Source organism: Tauraco erythrolophus, chromosome 7, assembly GCF_009769465.1.
Source record: "Tauraco erythrolophus isolate bTauEry1 chromosome 7, bTauEry1.pri, whole genome shotgun sequence".
Classification (NCBI taxonomy): Eukaryota; Metazoa; Chordata; class Aves; order Musophagiformes; family Musophagidae; genus Tauraco; species Tauraco erythrolophus.
The window spans coordinates 58,998,929-59,017,783 of record NC_141471.1 but is presented as its reverse complement, the minus strand read 5'-3'; the positions used below and the strand labels follow the sequence as shown (position 1 = coordinate 59,017,783).

The following is an 18,855-nucleotide window of genomic DNA, read 5'->3' as shown; positions in this document are numbered from 1 at the left end:
TATTTTTACTCTTTGTACTCATTTCTAGAAATGCCTGAGCTGTTTCCCTTGGAAAACAATGCTAAACCAGAAGAATCTGAGAACTGTGCTCCATCAGAGCAAAGATAGGTCCAGCCCAGTACTTGGTCTCCAGAGTGGCCAACCATAAGTGTCTGAGCTGAGCACATGAGCGGGGCACATCTGCTTCTGTTGGGGTCCTGGGGGTGCTGGTGGGCCTCAGTGGCTGGGACTGGGCTGTCCTGGGACCCCCACCGACTCCTGCCGAGGGCCCAGGGGCCGTGTCTCAGCTCAGCCTGAGCCATGTGTAGGTGTGTCTGTCTGTGCCCTGTCCCCGGGCTGGGCCTGGGGCTGCACTGCAGGAGCTGCTCTCCTGGATGGAGCCCTATGGCTCAGGTCAGAGCTCGTCAGGCAGAACTCTGGGCATAACAGCAGAACTGTTCTGTCCTGTCCTGCTGTGTCCCTGCGCTCCCCAGGAGCAGCGTTCCCTGACACGCCGGGGGTCTCTCAGCTCCAGAGATACTTCCAAGAACACAAACCACAAAGGTTACAAGTGGAAACAGGCGATTCTTTTTATTTTGATTCTCCTGAATCTCACAAGCATGAACACAATGCCCATGTTAGCCAGGAGCAGGCTGATGCCTTCTGCAGCTGAGCTGGAAAAGACATGGCTTGAGTGTGGCAAAGGCAAGGCACAGAGCTACGGAAAGGAGCAGCAGGAACAGAGCCAAGCAGTCCCTGTTTCCTGAAAAGGGAGAACAAGAAGAATGAGGATCAGGACTGACCACACACAAAAGAAGAAGAGGTGTGTGGTACCCTGCAGTATTGTCCAAAGTAGGACACACAGTGATGACAAGCACCATTTTGGCCTTCCAGAACTTCCTCCGCTGCTGTGCTCCTTGGCCAGGGCTGCAGGAAAAGCGCTCTGGTGCTGCCCTGCGCTTGTCTGGCATGCGGGGAGAGCTGGGAAGCGGCAGCTCCAGATGGGGCAGCGAGCCTGGGGCCCTTCCCAGCATGGGCTGTTCTGAACAGGTACCAACCCCTGGGGAAATACAGCCCAAGGAAGAGCAGAGCTCCCGCTCCAACCTTGCCACGGGCAAGAGAGGCCGAGAGAGCCCGGACACGATGGCACCTAGGAGGGAGGGGCCAGAGCAGCAGCAAGAAGTGGCCAAAAGGGCCCAGAATGGCCCCGGCACAGGGCTGTGCTCAGTGCTGCAGAGGAAGGCAAAAAAGAAATAGGGAAAAAAAACCCAGAGTGGGGGAAAAAAAGCCTTCCTCCCCCCAGATTTGGGGCACGAGAGGGGATCCTGGTGGTGCATGAGCAGCAGGTGGTGACCCAGCCAACAGGGACCGGAGGAGCCCTGACAAGTGGTCGTGCTCGATGCTGCAGAGGAAGGCAAAAAACCCCCGGGGACCAGGGCCAATCTGCCCCGGGGGAAAATTCCTTCCTGACCCCAACACTGGCAATCGGCTGTTCCCTGAGCATGGGTGCAAGACCTGCCTCCTCCTCCCACAGCCTGCTCATGCCTCCCAGGAGGTGCCCAAGCCCTGTTCTCCCTCAACCTGGAGCCATCTCAGGGGCTTCCAAGAGTGGCCAAAGGCCCCTGGCCTGATCGACCTTGCAGGCAAAAATCCTTCCCATGCCTGGCAGGGCACCAGTGGCTGCTTCAAAGCCCTGGGACCTATGGCAACATCTGTGAATGTCTGCTTCTTACAGCTCTTGCCCGTGGCTCTGTAGGCGAAGAGGATGGCGAGCTCTGCAGTGCTCCTCAAGAAGGCATTCACTCAGTCTTCGTTGCTCTCCAGCTGAAAAAGCCTGAGAGCCTCAGGCACCTCCAGGAGTAGTTGGTGCTTCTGTCCTCCAGCAGCCCTGTGCAGCTTCTGGTCTTCTTCTCAGACCTCTCCAAGTAATTCCACAAGCGGTACAGCTTCTGGTCTTCTTCTCACAGACCTCTCCAAGTAATTCCACCGGCTCCTCAAGGCCTTCCTCTCGGATGTCTTCCGGCTGCCCTTAGGACAGCTCTGGCTACCTCAAGTGCCCCTGTAGGCATTGCCACCGAGTTGCTGCTCTTGTCACAGCTCCTACTTCTAAAAGTGAACCAGAACCGCTCATTCCGTTCCCTGCTCAAACTCAGGGATGAAAGCTCATGTTTTCAACAGCTTGATACTGCCCGGGAAGGTGATAGGATGATCCTACAGCTGAAGTGGAGAATTCTGCTCAAGTTTTGAGATGGGGTTCACATTTCGGAGGTGCCAGATATTTACCTCTATAACCGAAGGTGCAGAGAGCCCTAAAAGTATTTCCAGTTTTGCAGCAGACGTCCTGTGTGCTGTGCGACGCGCTGTCCCTGCTCTGTGTCAGCTCTTCCAGTACTAAATGCGGTAACAGCCGACTTGTTCACATGAGCAAAGCACGTTTTCTAAAAAACAAACCCTTCTCTTCTTCCTCCTCCTCCTGGTCCTCGTCCTCCTCCTCCTCATCCTCCTCGTCATCGTTCTCCTCCTCATTGTCCTCCTCCTCCTCATCGTCCTCGTCCTTGGAGGAGGAGGAGGACGAGGAGGAGGAGGAGGAGGAGGACGACGACGAGGAGGAGGAGGAGGACGACGACGAGGAGGACGACAAGGAGAAGGACATCATCCTCCTTCTCCTCCTCATCGTTCTCGTCCTCCTCCTCGTTGTCATCCTCCTCCTCAGCGTCGTTCTCCTCCTCCTCCTCCTCCTCCTCCTCGTTCTCCTCCTCCTCCTCCTCCTCCTCGTTCTCCTCCTCCTCCTCCTCCCTTTCCTCCTCGTCCTCGTCCTCCTCCTCGTCCTCCTCCTCCTCGTCCTCTTCTTCCTCCTCCTCCTCTTCCAACCTCCTCCTTGCCCTACACAGCACATGCTGAGAAAACCTCTCATGACATTTCTGCACAGCCCTGCACTAACAGAAGGCACTGAATACCCACAGCCACGTCCCAGCTGAAGCAGTGGCTCTGTCACCTTGTGGGAAGGAGGCACGTCCTTTGTGATGAGGTGGCAGAGCTGTGGATCATCTCCAGAGAACTGGACCATCTGCACCAGATCGAAAAAGCAAGTGTGCAGTGCCGTTTGGAATTCTGCTGTGTTCATCCAGTTTTGCCAGATTTCCACAGGAGGGCAAAACCCTGACACTAGCAAGGCTCAATAATCAAGTCCTCGATCTGAAGCAGGACATGCTCCTCAACTAGATAGTTGCAAGTCTTTTGAAGGTGAGCAATACCTGTTCGTTTCTCAGTGGAATTTTTTTGGCTCCTTGTATTCCTTCTTAGAAATAATGCCTGATGGATTTCCTTTGGAAAAACATGCTGAAGCAGAAGAGCCTGATGACAACAGTGCTCCATCAGGGAGAAGATCCATCTGGCTTAATCCCCTGTCTCCTAAGTGGCCAACCATCAATGTCTAAAGCAGATGAGATGAGCAGGCCATGGTCAGAGCTCGTCAGCGGCAGAGATGCGGCCGAAAGGGCCCAGAGGAGCCCCAGCACGGGGCCGTGCTCAATGCTGCAGAGGCAGCAGGAATGCCTGGTGGCACACCAGTGGCTGAAGCATCCTTAGCAATGGATGAAAAGGTGTATGCTGTCCTCCACAAACTCAGTTCTTTTCAAATTTTTAACTTCCCAGTTCACAAAGATTCAGAACAATCCCCCATTTCTTAACTCAGGATACATTTCCTCTGCTGGCTGAGCCCTGCTCAGATGGACCAAGACCTTGACTCACTCCAGCATGCTGGAACCAGCTGGTGGAGCAGCAAACAGCTTGCAGCTTCATGGGAAGGCTGACTTTAGATTTGACACCAAACAAAAGCATGAAAACATGAAAGCTCGTGTTTTCAACAGCTTGATACTGCCTGGGAAGGTGATGGGAGGATGCTACACCTGAAGTGGAGAATTCTGCAAAATTTTGGGATGGGGTTCACATTTCGGAGGTGCCAAATATTTATCTCTATAACGTAAGGTGCAGAGGGCCCTAAAATTATTTCCAGTTTTGCAGCAAACGTCCTGTGTGCTGTGCGATGCGCTGTCCCTGCTCTGTCTCAGCTCTTCCAATACTAAATGTGGATAACAGCTGACTTTTCCACATGAGCAAAGCACGTTTTTGAACAATAAAACCCTTCTCTTCTTCCTCCTCCTCTTCCTCGTCCTTCTCCTCCTCCTCCTCCTGCTCTTCCTCGTTCTCCTCCTCTTCCTTCTCCTCCTTGCCCTACACCGCACATGCTGAGGAAACCTCTCATGACATTTCTGCACAGCCCTGCACTAACAGAAGGCACTGAATACCCACAGCCACGTCCCAGCCGAAGCAGTGGCTCTGTCACCTTGTGGGAAGGAGGCACGTCCTTTGTGATGAGGTGGCAGAGCTGTGGATCATCTCCAGAGAACTGGACCATCTGCACCAGATCGAAAAAGCAAGTGTGCAGTGCCGTTTGGAAGTCTGCTGTGTTCGTCCAGTTTTGCCAGATTTCCACAGGAGGGCAAAACCCTGACACTCAATGATCAAGTCCTCGGTCTGAAGCAGGACATGCTCCTCAACTAGATAGCTGCTAATCTTTTGAAGGTGAGCAATACCTGTTCATTTCCCAGTGGAATTTTTTTGGCTCCTTGTATTCCTTCTTAGAAATGCCTGATCGATTTCCTATGGAAAAACATGCTGAAACAGAAGAGCCTGACAACAACAGTGCTCGATGCGACAGAGGACAAGAAATAGCACCGGGGCCATCCTGGGCCCACCCTAGGAGTCTAAGAAGCTTCCTCCCCCTGGATCTGGGGCACAAGGGCCACCTCCGTGGAGCAGGGGCAGCAGCCCCTGGCCAAAATTGGCCAAAGGAGCCCTGGCAAGGGGCTGTGCTCGGTGCTGCAGAGGAAGGCAAAAAACCCCCGGGGACACTTGCTGGCCCAGTGTGGGGGAAAAAAAGCCTTCCTCCCCCCGGATGTGGGGCACGAGAGGGGATCCTGGTGGTGCGTGAGCAGCAGGTGGTGACCCAGCCAACAGGGACCGGAGGAGCCCTGACAAGTGGTCGTGCTCGATGCTGCAGAGGAAGGCAAAAAACCCCCGGGGACCAGGGCCAATCTGCCCCAGGGGAAAATTCCTTCCTGACCCCAACACTGGCGATCGGCTGTTCCCTGAGCATGGGAGCAAGACCTGCCTCCTCCTCCCACAGCCTGCTCACGCCTCCTGGGAGATGCCCAAGCCCTGTTCTCCCTGAACTGGAGCCATCTCAGGGGCTTCCAAGAGTGGCCAAAGGCCCCTGGCCTGATCGACCTTGCAGGCAAAAATCCTTCCCATGCCTGGCAGGGCACCAGTGGGTGCTCCAAAGCCCTGGGACCTCTGGCAACATCTCCGCATCCCATTTCTTACAGCTCTTGCCCATGGCTCTGCAGGGGATGAGGATGGCGAGCTCTGCAGTGCTCCTCAAGAAGCCATTCCCTTGGTCTTGCCGCTGCTGCCCAGCTGAAAAGGCCTCATAGCCTCAGGCATCTCCAGGGCTTGGTGGTTCTCCTCATCTCCTGAGGCACCTGCATCTGTTCCCCAAGGCTGAAGTGGGATTTCCATCCATCAGATGGGCTCTGCAGGTGGCCTGGCCAGGAGCTGGCCTTGCAGTGGAGAACCTCCAGCAGCCTCGTCCAGCCTCTGCTCTTCCTCCCTCAGGCCCCGCCAAGTAATATCCCAGCGGCTCCTCCCGTCCTTCCTCTCTGCCCTCTGGCCAGCTCTGGCTGCGGGCACAGGGGACGCTCCCTTTTATAGTGCCCGGGGGTGGGCGTTGCCGGGTGCTGGCATTGTGACATGGGGGGGCAGGCCCCGCCCCCCGGGCACAGGCCCCGCCCCCGGGCACAGGCCCCGCCCCCGGGCACAGGCCCCCCCCGGCACAGGCCCCGCCCCCCCCCGGCACAGGCCCCGCCCCCCGGGCACAGGCCCCGCCCCTCGGCACAGGCCCCGCCCCCCCGGGCACAGGCCCCGCCCCCCGCAGAGGACAGGGCATTCCCTCTGGCCGACACAGAGCCCTCTCCCGGGCACACGGGGTGATTTCAGCAGCCGCAGCCCGCGGGAAAGCCCGAGTGTAACCACAGCCAGAGGCTGGCATGGACGGTGCCAACAGGCCGCCATGGAAATAGCCCAGGCTTTGACAAACAAGGGAGCGGAGGCGACACGGGTGTGGTGGAAAGGTTGGTCATTCTCAGCCCTTGAGCATTTGGATCCATGCCCAAAGCACGGCCAGGCAAACGATGACTCTTCCAAACTGGGAAAACAGCCCGTTGCTGGTGTCGCCGTCACATCCCCTTGTGCCCCTGAAACCCGCGTGGCTCCTCCGTTCGACCCACCCGTGGGCCGCGTTTACACGGGATACAAAACACACGTCGGCCACGGGGTGAAACTTTCAGAGCTCATTTGTGACTTTAACCTTTCTGAGAGTTATTTGCCCACCTCGCTTTGTGGGAAGATGTTCAGATCTTAGCTAAAACCCTGGCAAATCTCCTTTGCCTGTAGGATTTGGCATTTGGATTCCCGAAAGAGTAAGGAAGGCACTGTTCTTGTCCGTTTGTACGTTGGTGCCAAAATTGGTACGTACCTCCAGATGACGTAAGTGAGGGCATTTATGCCATAGACGCTCATTTGGTTGTGGTGATGCCAGAGGCGAAAGAAAGGAGTTTGGTTCCCTCTGTGTGAACTTTGCAGAGACAGAGAGAGCCTGCAGGATCTCCTCCCCGTTCCTTACCAGGGCACCAAGGGACATTTGCTACTACACTGTTCCTGGTGAGGTCTTCTTGGAAAGAAGTCCGACATCCTTTTGTGTTCTTGACCATGTTTTCCCTTGCGCTTCAATAGCTCTTCTCCTCCTTTGGCCTTCATCCTTAATACCTGTCTTGAAAGTGATGGCAGCCCTCTCAGCTGTATGGCCAAACTGTAGAGAGAAACTGATCCTCAGCAGCTGTCTGAGCATTAAAGGCTGCCAAAGAGTCCTAAACATCTTCTAGCAAGAAAATATTAGACAAATATAGGTTTTGCTATTAACTGCGTTTATCTTAATTGCCATCAATTAATGACTTTCCCATATGCATAAGCAATTAACACAGGTTACTGAAAACCCAGACAGTTTACAGAGTTTACAGCCAATTACACAGTTTACAGACAAACCCAGGAACAATTAGTACATGGCAGCTTTTTCCGTAGCTCAAACGTATCACATTTTCATTCCTGATCCTGTGCGATACACAGCAGGATATAAAGTATGTAACCAAACGATGTGAACTGACTATCAGAAGATCAAACACTTCTCACTGCAAGATGTCCTAATGTAATGCCAGGAAGTACCTCTCCGTATATAGCATACCTTTGTTTGACACATGAAATATTCAAACATCACCTAAAGTGCTTGGAGCAAGAGAACCGGTATATGGGTACATCATTTTACTTGGGCTTTTTTTTTTTTTTCTCTTCATAGGAGAGAGGCATCGACTTAGGAGTTGGAATCTAAGGGATATGTAGTGTATAGGAAATCTGTACTTTCACTGGCGCCACCCACCCCTCCTGCCATGACCAGATCTACTCTTTTTTGTCTCTGATGATGCCGTCACTCCATTGTACTGTGTTGAAGTGGGAGTAGCAGCTATGCAAGATGAGCCGTTTACAGCTCAAACAAATGAAAGCAAAGGTATCAGTGAATAAGAAGTTCATCATCATCACACACGCTGTGAAACTACCTGCTTTTCCCTGTTGGTGTGGTAAGAGCATTACAGCTCTAAAGAGTTACACAGCTAATGCTGTTACTTATTAATAAATTCCTATTACTCAATGAACAGAAAAATACGCATTTTTCAAAGTTTCTGCTGTCCTTGTCAATGCCATGCTCTAAATCCTGCCAAAGATTTTGCAAAAATTTTGGAAAAACACAATTCCCTTCACTGTAAGAATCATCTTTTTCCTCATTCATATTTCTTGTCTGCCTTGCTTGAAAGATGTTAGTTCACTCAAATATTGTCCATGCTATATCCAATAAGGAGATGGCTTATAAAGCCTGTTGTGCCAGATATTGCAGAAGAAACCATGAGACGTGAGGAATGTGGTATTATTAGACTGCTATAGTTAGTAATACATCTGGGAAGTACATTCTTAACCCTTACCCAGTCAATATCACCCTTTCTTGCTAATCCATCTTGCCTCTTAGCATGTTTTCCCTCCACAATTCCGTTTCACCTCAGAGCGGTGTGACGTTAGCTTGTCGTCTGACTAACTAGGTTCCAGCATCCTTGCTATAATCACCTCCCATCACTTTACATATGAAGAGGAAGGTGCTTCCACTTCACTATGTAGACAGGAGGAACCACGGTTCCACTTCCTAGATGTTTTTTTCAGGGAGCGCCCTCCATCTTAGAGAAATCCTAGTTCAATCAGGAACCTGGAAGACCCATTGAACAATTGTCCTCCCTGAGACACAAAAATAAGTTTTCAACCAAACTAGCTTGTTAGATCTAACAGGAAAGGGGGAGAATTTATTCCCATCTTCCCAAAGATACAAAGCATGAGAGCAAGCCTCTTCTCTAAAATAACAAAGAAAAAGAAAGTCCTTTTGCAGAAATTTTCTTTAGACAGTGCAGGATAGAGCTGTGGGACAGGGAGCCGTCCTGCTGGCTGCACAGCAATGAGTAAAATGTAGATTATGTTTAGGCCTTGTTCCAGCAATTTAGGAACAGAATCATCTTCTTTTCCCGAATTTCCTTTCCATGCTATAGCCAAGTACTTATGGAGGGAAGGGAGTGCAGTCCTTGAAGTGAGTATGTCCTAGTAGTTCGGTTTTTGAAAAGTGGAGCTCTGAGGGAGTGGAAGGGACCCAGAAATTATGCATTAACGAAATCTGGAGGAGCAGAAATTAGAAGCAGCAGGGTTTTTTTTTAATAGCAAAATTCCCTTTGAAAAGCAAAAATGATTGACCAGAATGGACTTGCACAGAGAGAGACTGTAATCCATTAGTGCCTCTTAATACAAAACAATTCTTTTGGAATTAGCATAAATGAGAGCCGAATTTTGCTCATACGGAAAACCCACTCACATATCCATGAAAATCAAGATGCAAAATGCAATATAGTGTCTGGTTGGCAGAGATGGATAGAGAGAGGGGGAGAGGGAGGAAGAGCCATTGACAGCTCAGAATTAGGCTTGTTTATCTTCGAAGAGTGCACGGCCGAGCCTGGCGTGTTTAACCTGTTCAGCACCGGTGAGTAAAGGGCCTGTAGCGTGAGGTACAACAGCTTGCTCTGACAGTATCGTGCATCCATCACTCCAGAAAAAGAGGAAAAATAGTCCCCCTAGTGTACCCATGCTGTAAGAAGCAGGAGGATATCTCGCTCGATTCACTAAATCGGCTGCAAGTTCTACTACGGCATGTGAGCAGCTGCGTAAAGGTATTGTAGTAAAACCCCGGGCTCTGTTTGCTCACGAGGCTTGTAGTTTTTGAGGCAAGGAGCCATAAATAATCATAAATAATGAGCATTAAAAAAATAAATGTCTGTTTTAACGTATTTTAACTACGAAGTAATTGGGTTTTGCATTGCTGTATATTTCTAAATCTTGCTTTTCTCTCCCAGGAAATATATATTCTCCTGGAAGAAAAAAGAGAAAGTATTATATACATTACTAATCTTTTAACAAGTTCTTAGCTTTGTACCTGAGAGGTAAATTCAAGCACGTTATTCTATTCAAAAGTACCGCTTTGATTTTTTGTTTCCATTAAACAGGAGCAGTATGCTGCGAATAACTGATCAGAGAAAAAAGTAGAATCTGAAAGGGAGGAGGTACTCAGTGTCAGTGGCAACTACTGCTTTTCCTCAATCGCGGAGATCCAGTGTGCCACCCGAAACACAGGCTTCGTACCACTCTGAATTTGCCTCTCACAAATGAAGCGATGACGGAGCCTCCTCCATGTGTAAGCCTTGATCGTTGCCCCCCCCCCCCCTCAACAATTTTAGGTACAACAGTGCAAACCTGGCCTTCTGTGCTGGAGCTGTAGTGGCATACAGGAAAGCATAGCTGCCATACATTGTTGTGGCACCATAACCATTCTCCTCTTGGGTATGCTGAGGGACAGCCGCGGATAAAAAGCTTCAAAGCAGACCAGAAGGTCTCTGCTAGGGATACGGCACAGCTGGTTGGGAAGCAGTCTTTGCCATTCTGTCCTACAACAGTTTTCATCAGGTTGGCAGCATTAGAGTGAACCTAACTTTGCACCCTGCTCTCCAGCCCGAGTCTGCCCTGTGGCAGATTAGGAGCTACCTTGCTCCTTCACCTTCTTGATTGTTGACAGGAGAGCTAAACCACCTTTCAAGCAGCAAGGCAAAGAGGTTTTTGCAGGGAGACAGGGAGATGATTCCTTACAGTAGGCAAAAAGAAATCTCTTGGGGGATGGTCGGTGGAAGGCCCAAAGGATGAGCAGTGAAGCTGGGACAGTACCCAGGGACCAGCTGTGCAGCCTCTAAAGGACCAGTTAGATTTGGCTGAGGGAAAAGGTCTCCAGCTCCACAGAAGTAAGGGCAGCTCCAGGGATAGCAGAGGAGGCTCTTCCAGCTCTTTGGGTTAACAGTGATGACATGACTTACACAGAGGCATTAGCTGCAGAGACGTTATGTTTTACAGAGTAGATTGACATTTCCTTAACATCTTTAACTTTCTTTTCAAATTCATATACAGTATTTGCCTTCAGAGTGTCTGCTTTCCTGCAGACAGCCGAGACAATCTCCTCTACTTACTCCCCAATTTACCAGTTCTATTTTGGATTGCTTTCGATGATACGGATGTTGATTATGGCCTTCACAACACTGCCTGGTTTTTCCATAGAATTGTCCAGAGGGATGAGACGGCAGCAAATTCTCAGCTGACCAAAAGGCAGCCCAAGGTATTAGTTCAGTGTATTTTCTTTCATGAGTAAGAAGCAGATAAGATTTCAGCACAAATGGTGCACTTCAATTATGTTTATAAGTGAAATGCAGTGCAGATGTTGGAAGCACCATTTCAAGTACTCTTTCCTCATCCTAGGAGCACTATTTTAATGTTAATATTGTATATCACTCTAAAAATGCTTGATTTGAAAAACTTTTTAAGCTAAAATATCTCGTTGGCCTAAGAGTACTTCAGGGTCCCTGTGCATCTACGTGTGAAGTCTTTCCTTGTTTCTGATTTTTGAAATACATACTAAAACTTCATTTCTTAACTTTTGTCTTATCAATTAAAAAAAAAAATTGTATTATAAAAACTCAAAGAATGAAAAGTAAACTTGATATTCCCTGCCCATCTCACTCCCCTCACCATAAATTCTCTCTCTCCTATACACGCGTGCATATACACATAGATATATACATACACATACACATGCACTCCATCACATTCCACACACTCCTGGATGTTGGATCTTAAAATATATTGTAGGAAATATTAGACTGGCAAGTGCTGTGCCTACAATTGGAACGTTGTTGATATTCTTACATCTCTTTGGCTATCACATGCTAAGATCAATATTGTCAATACCTTTAAAAACGAGATAACAACTTCAAAACATTGCCAGAAACTTACTTAAAATGGAAAGGGTGCATTATCTTAAACTTAGAGTCTAGACTGCTTTTTTTTCTGCATTTTTGCTTCTGACAGTCTTTGAAAAGCAGGTTGTTTGCACTAGTAACAGGCAATTTTAGGAGGGCAGAAAGATGCACTAACATTTATATGAAGCTGTAATACAGCAAAAATGATACGGGCTGTTTTTCTACTATATAAGCCAAGGGCTGTATTGATGTTCGAAGGGTTAAAGTGCTACCGGGTTACATTAATGTCACCCTCCAGCAATCACTGGCCAATAACATATCAGCAATCAATGCTGCAGCGTGTTGTTCATGACACTCAGTTTTGGGAGACAAGTGGCTGATATATTTTGACAAGGAGAAAAAATAGTCTTGGAAATTCTTGCAAATCTTCACTCGGAGGAGAAGATATATGAAACAAACTGCTTCCATTAGAAAAAATGGTAATGTTTGCCTTCATAAGTAACAACATTTTATGTCAGTTCAGTGGAGCAGTGAATGAACCAAAACTCTGCTAACGTTCAAAATGGAAAGGATTCCGTAAGTAGGATTTACATAGTCTGAATATTTTATATTTCGAGTGCTCATCACAGCTCGCATAAACTAATACTTAAATATATATTTCCAATAAAGAAAACGTTTGACTTCTGGTGAAGTAAAGCAGTGAGACACGTTTTGGCTTGTGAGTACAGACACAGGTTTCTCAGCCCCTGCTCCTTTTTTTTTCCTCTTAGTAATTTTCTTCTGTCGAGTTCTCATAATTTGTGCATGTCCAAAGAAGGCAGTGCAAGCCTCTTCACTTTGACACAAAAGAAACTTAAAGGAAAAAAAAATAATCAGGAACTCAAACAGCCGTAAAGTAGAAGTACAAAGAGGGGAATAAAAACAGAGGCTGTGAGGGGACGCGAGGGGTTAAAGTTCTGACCGCTGTCTGCATATATAAAATTATATCACCTTATCTGAAAAGTTTAGGCTCAAAAGAAAAGCCTCGGTTTAAAATACCTTTTAGGTTTATTAAATCTTTAGGCTGAAGATTACAGCAAGTGTTTTGTCTTTGGTGAGTAGCTGTTTGTCTCACTTTATTTACTTGGTATTGGGTATTTGTCAATGTCATTTCATATCTGCAGAAAATTCATACGTTGTATGGAAGTATGTATGTGTGTGAGTGTGCTGAAGGTCACATGACTGTTTCATCCTATTTGGTGGAGCAGCTTGACTTTTTTTCCCTTGCTTTTGGTGATGGTTGTGAGTGCAGAAGTTGATTGACAGATGCATGCCAGAAACCCCCATTCTCCTTTTCAAAGACTACATATGATGGATTGCGATCTTTCAGCTCAGCAGGACACAGGGACCATGCAAGCTGTAATTGGTCAGGTATGGAGTCAGCCATTTCTCAACTCCCCTTTTATTTTTTTTTTTTTTTCACAAGGGTCTAACCATATGATTCACATAATTCATATTTACAGTACCATCCTTCTATCTGTATCTTCAGCTACCAGTGAGTGTAGTGCTGAAAGTGAGAAAGGCAAAAGAACCACAATAATCCGGCCAGGGAATCACTAGTTAAACCTAAAATACCATGCTTTTCTTCTAATAAACCCAGTTTATAATTTAGTCTGAGCTTTGCCAAATCAATCTATTTATTAATTTACTGTTGTATTTTGCTTAAATGTGCTGAAGTAGAAGAACTGAGGAGTGAAAGTGTTATGTTTGCTGGGGAGTTGCTTTCTATTTCTAATACTGTTCATTATTTCTATATTGACTGTATTCTTGTACTACAGGCTGTGGATTTTTTATTTTTTTTTTTCCCTTTTTCTTTTTTCTTCTCTTACTCCTAACCCAGATAATGTGTGATTGAGCTTGGTAAACGTAGTAGTCTTTGCTGCTGCAGAGGGGCAGCCTGCAAATTAAACACTGCCACAATCTGAAAGGTCCAGGTGGTCTGCTCGTGCTTCCTAATGCAATCCAGCACAACAGCTTTAATAAACAGCTCTATTTAGTTCTCCCTCCCTGTATCCAGGGAAGTGAACTGGTCTGGGGCTGCTGTGATGAAATGCCAGAAGAATATCTCTCAAAGGCCTCACAAGCTGATTTTTAGAGCTTTTCCGTTTTGTCGTCTTTGTCTTCCAAATGGGTCAGTGAGTCCTCTCTTTCTGTTTTGTGCTTTCTGATAAGTCTGTAGTTTTTCTGTGTGTGTTTTAACCGTGCTGTTTCTAGCTTTAGCCAGAAGAGAGAAGAATCATTGTCTTTTCATTTGCTTCAAATAATAACCTGAAGTGGGGAAAGAAATTAAATTATTTTGTCCTGTTGTACAGGAAGGGCTGTCTCCCTATGAATGCAGCTGGAGTCGGATAAGGGTGTCTGTTTCTCTTTTTCTAACAAAATTTTAAGTGCTCAACACTTTCTCATTAACCACTGACTTGTAAATCAGTCTCTGGCAAAGGGTATTTTTTGAACTCTCAAAAGTTTGTGGGTTTTTGCATATGTTTCCAGTGTAGTGAACGCATGCTGCTGAGGTGATAACATAGTATTTGTGTTTCCTATATGTTGATACAATGGTGGAAAAAGACGCATCCTACACACTGTTTTCAACTAAATTATGGCAAAGCACAGAAGTCCCTCAAAGCACATGGTTTATTAATACCGTCGTACACAGTAATGCATTTCTGGGCGGAAAATGTCAAATATGTAATACCATGTTTACCACAGACTTTTATTGCTTTAAATATTTTAAAAATAGAAGATGCATTTTTTATTAAAAATCCCCCAAACATTAACAGCTTTCTATTAGGCTGGCTTATACCTAAAAAGTGGGGCATGTTTGCCAGTATTGCATTGTTGAAAATATGTGTTTTAGAGAGGGTTAATTACCTTTTTGTGTAAACTTGTTCAATCTTAAAGAAATACATTTAATAATTCTGAGGCAGATACAATGGCAAGGTTTTGAGCAAGTTCCCTCGACAGAAAATGTACCTTGAAACCTTGATAAATCTCAAAGCTTGTAATATCTCTTTAATGTAACTTTTGCATCGGCATGTACGAAAGTGTGAGTTAGCTATTTTATGTTTAAAGCTTGCTAGCTCTCTGAAAGTGGTTTTGAGACTGGAAAGGGTAGGAGCATGTTTTTTAATGTGTGTAACATTCCATATTTCATCAATTAAAGAAAAGTTCAGTAAATGTCTGGAAAAATGTTTATATTGTGTGTTAGAGTATTTTATTTCCTAAAAATCAATAACAAGGGCATGGACTTCAAAGGAAAATACATTTCACTATGTTAGGCGACTAACTTCCTTGGCTTTTTTATGTCAGAATTTATGGATGTTATTATTGTGCAACTTAATATGTTAGGTATTTCTAACATTATTTTTTTAGATCTGTATGTGTGCATATTTGCATATCATACGTGTAAGTGTGCACATTCAAATGTGTTCATAAATCCACAAAATGTTCAAGTATGTTTTTGTTTTGATTAATTGCCCCGTGTTTGGTTGTTATTAGCTACATGTGAAGATAGAACAAAATGGTTTTTTTTTTTTTCAGATAAAAATGATGTATTTTCTAGTTGCATAATAAGAGTTACCTAAAACTTGGGAACCAGAGAGCAATTAGTATAATTACCATACATTGCCAAAAATAGACTCTGTCTATGGACTCTAATATTCAGCTGACAAGAGAAAATAACTATCAAAAGACAAACCCTGTGCCGTAAAATCTTTCCACACTGTAAGTCTATATTTAGTATCGATAAATAATACAGATTTGCATATTCGACGTGTGTATTTTTAGAAGAGACATTCATTTCCTGACATTATTGTTTTAGAAAAAGTTCTTAAGAATCCTTTCAAACGTCCGAAAGCAAAAACTTTATATAAATGTTTGTCATTTGGCCTTTTTTTTTTCAGAATTATTTTTTTCTCCAGCTGTGAGAACTAAATTTTGTTTTAACTAATCCTGCAGATTTAGCTTTAAATTCAGTCTTGTTTGCTGCTAATGGAGTGTGAACTTGCCTAATTAAAAATCCAAACTATACATGTATATCTCTGCTCCAACGGAGACCAGAAACACGAGCAGTTATTTGTGGTTCAAACACTAACTCTGTGTATGACACGAAAGTAATAGCAGGAGCATGCTGATTTAAAGGCATTTTCAACACTGAGTACTTGTTCATCATTAAATGCGTTTTCTGCTGGGTTTTTGTTGTTGTTTGTTTTTTTTTTTTTTTAATATTCTTGATTTTTGTCTGTTCCAAGCACCAGTGTCCACAGTGGCTCCCACTGGTGATGGCAACGGTAGGCAGAGTGCTACAATCCTGACCATTACCTGGCACCTGGCTGTGCTGGCTCCAAGGTGCGGAATTGCTTGTATGCCTCCCCTCTGGATTTTTCCTCCCCCAAGCAAGCAATTAAACAGCCAAGTACTCTGAAGAACAACCTCCTTGCCTAGCGTGTCAAGATCTAGAAGCTCATTGCTCATTGTGATTTTGATTCATAACTGGAGTGTTTGGAATGAAACCCCGATCCCTGTCAGCAATAGACTGTAGCATCTTTCCTTGCACGCTGAACCATAATACCCGTTATTTCTTCCAACGTGTTTTGCTCTTATAGAAACTATTAGCTGGATTTTTATGCCATATTCCTTATATATCCTGAGCCCATCTAAATGAACAGGTAATTAAACGCGTCATCTAATTATTCCAGTGATGCTGTATTTCTCTACCTTTATGCTTTCTAAAATCTATACTTTACCTTTATTTTCTTTCTTTTCTTGTTTTCTTTTTTATCCACCTTCTTTTTTTTTTCTTTTTCTTTCTTTTTTTTTTTTTTTTTTCCCCCAGACCTGAGCTTGTGAGTGACAGGTTAGTTCATCAGCATTACAGCCCTCCTGTTTTTGTCTCATCTCATGCAGACAGGTCACTGTGTCCAATCCCCCTTCTGGCTCTGCGGTCCCCGGGGGAGCCGGGGCCAGCATGCCATCTTGATCCGCCGGCCTGAGGGCCCGCGCTGGCTGCACGTTGCTGTGTGCTCTGCTTCTTGCAAATATACTGAAACGGGAAGGGGAGGGGGGGCAGCTTAAATTAGATCTCTGTAAACTGAGAGCAAGTAAATTAGGTAACATTCTTCTTCAAATAAGCAGGCATTTGCAGTTATTATTGCTGTGTTTGAGTTCTCTTTCTACATGTTAACCGTGTTTATTTTCTGTATTTCAATGGTATTCTCCATGTGATCTCATCATCTAGTAAAAGCTACTTATGCAAGGGTAAACGTGCGCTCTTTTCCCATAGAGAGCTCTGCTCTGAAGCCCAATTTCTGAGGCTGATACATTTCTGCAGCCAAGGTGGGTCCTCCTGTTCTGCATTTTAGCTTGTTGCTTTTTTTATTTTGGTTTGGTTTGTTTTTTCCCTATGATTAACAACAATAGAGCAGGGGGATAAATGTTTCGGAGAAGCCATTCATTTCTGTAAGTCATGGGTCACTTTTCAGAAGTTTGATCTGTTGTCAGGGCTGTTTTGTAATGCAGATCAATACATATCCAGGAGTTTAATTTTTAGCAAATGAAGATCAGATCTTTAATGTTAGTTTATCTTGAACAATCTTTAAGTGATTCTTCTTGTAGTAGTAGGGAAGACCGTTTTCTCTTGGAATACTCATTTCCATCTCTCATCTGATATACAGAAGCGCCTATAACATATACAAACAGGCAAGAACCATCTTACACAGAAATTTAAGACCCACTTCTATAATCCAGCAAGAAATCGTGCCCTCTTGTCTACAGTTTGGGACAATTTCTGTTCTGTCTAGCAAGAATTATACCCATCACTGTAAGCATGACTGCTTGCATAAGTAAGGTCAGACTACTTGTCCCCTTGTCTGCTTAGTGTATGTCCAGCACAGACGTTGTTGTCCTTTACAGTCACCAGCAGTTGTTTTCTGCAGTTTGAGACTGAGACAGAGACTTATGGACAGGTACACAATGGCTGTTGTTTTCACTGGTAGAGAGACAATGTAAACAATAAGAATCGTGTCTGAAAAACTTCAGAAACATATTTTTTAATATTTATGAACAGGCTGGTACTCTGATAATGAAGCATTCCATCTCTGCAGAAACCCACTGTTTTATATACTCTCTAGTATACTGTATCCTTAAGAATTATTATTGTAAGAAGATGCAGGAATGTGGCTGTAATATTTTACAGTATAAATATTTGTTGTACAGGAGTTTGGATCTCGTTAATTTAATATATGTAAATTCTTTGGTCCTAGGCCTGGATTCCAGCAAAAGAATGCATTTCTCTGTTGACTTTTGTTTGTACAGCAGAAAAGATGGATTTTTATCATTTTCATTCATGCACAAAAAGATTTTTCTTGTTTTCGCACAAAAATCGGGTTTTAATTGAAATTAGCCTTCTAAAAACATCTTTAGTAATTTTTCTTGGTGAATTTCTTCATTCTTTTCCATTCTGTGCGACTCTGCTGTCTCGTGTGAGTTTGTGGGTCAGGCCAATTAAGAGGTCAAATCTTTAAAAAGCTGTGATTTACACTCTGTGTATATTCACTATTATTCTAATTGTAGGAGAAAAATAAAGTATGTCAGATGACCTTTAAATTGCTGGGCAAGCGACACTCGTCCAGCGATGTAGATGTTTATCTTTTGGCAATGCATTTACATTCAAGTACCTCTGCTGTGCTTCCGAGATTCTAGACCGATAAACTAAATACCAATCTGGGCCACTTTTGTATGTACAGTACGTAGAAGCGACGGTGCTGAGCCTCTTATCTTACACTGACCTGTAGCTGTAACCACTTTTATTTTTAGTCTCTGATCTGAACTGCAACTCGAATGGAAGAAAATAAAAGGACAATCAAAGACAAATTGTATATAGCATTTTCAACATTAGATGAGGATATGGCAAAATATTCTCTTTTTCCTGTGATTTACATCTCTCAGTAGCATTTGCTTGTAATGCTGCTTTTTACTCTGAAATTGCAAAAATGGCAGGAAGAACCTCAGATCAGTCAGTTCTGAATATACGGGTGCTTATCGCTCATTAAACTTAACAGGACTTAAATGTGTGCTTAAAAGTTGGTCAGCAAATCACTGGAGCCCCTGTAAGAAGCCTGCAGCTACTAAATCTTCAGGTGCACAGTACAATACCGAACTCGACGGGACTCCTCATGTAAAGAACACTTTGCAGGATCTGGTCCAACTTGCCTATTGAGTAACTGTCATTGCTAATAAATACAAGAAAGTCTGGTTTAAATGCTGGCTAAATAATTGCAATGCAAACTGT

The 18,855-nt window shown here is 45.0% G+C and overlaps 1 protein-coding gene across 1 annotated transcript in view; it reads left to right on the top strand.

Moving 5' to 3' along the window:
• The first annotated feature begins 12,836 nt into the window (after nucleotides 1-12,836).
• The window catches only part of POU6F2 (POU class 6 homeobox 2), a 317,937-nt gene continuing 311,918 nt past the window's right edge, over nucleotides 12,837-18,855 (top strand). Inside the window, exon 1 of the mRNA XM_086614806.1 lies at nucleotides 12,837-12,941. Within this exon, the coding sequence (XP_086470932.1) occupies nucleotides 12,837-12,941 (105 nt within the window). The remainder of the gene's footprint in view (nucleotides 12,942-18,855) is intronic.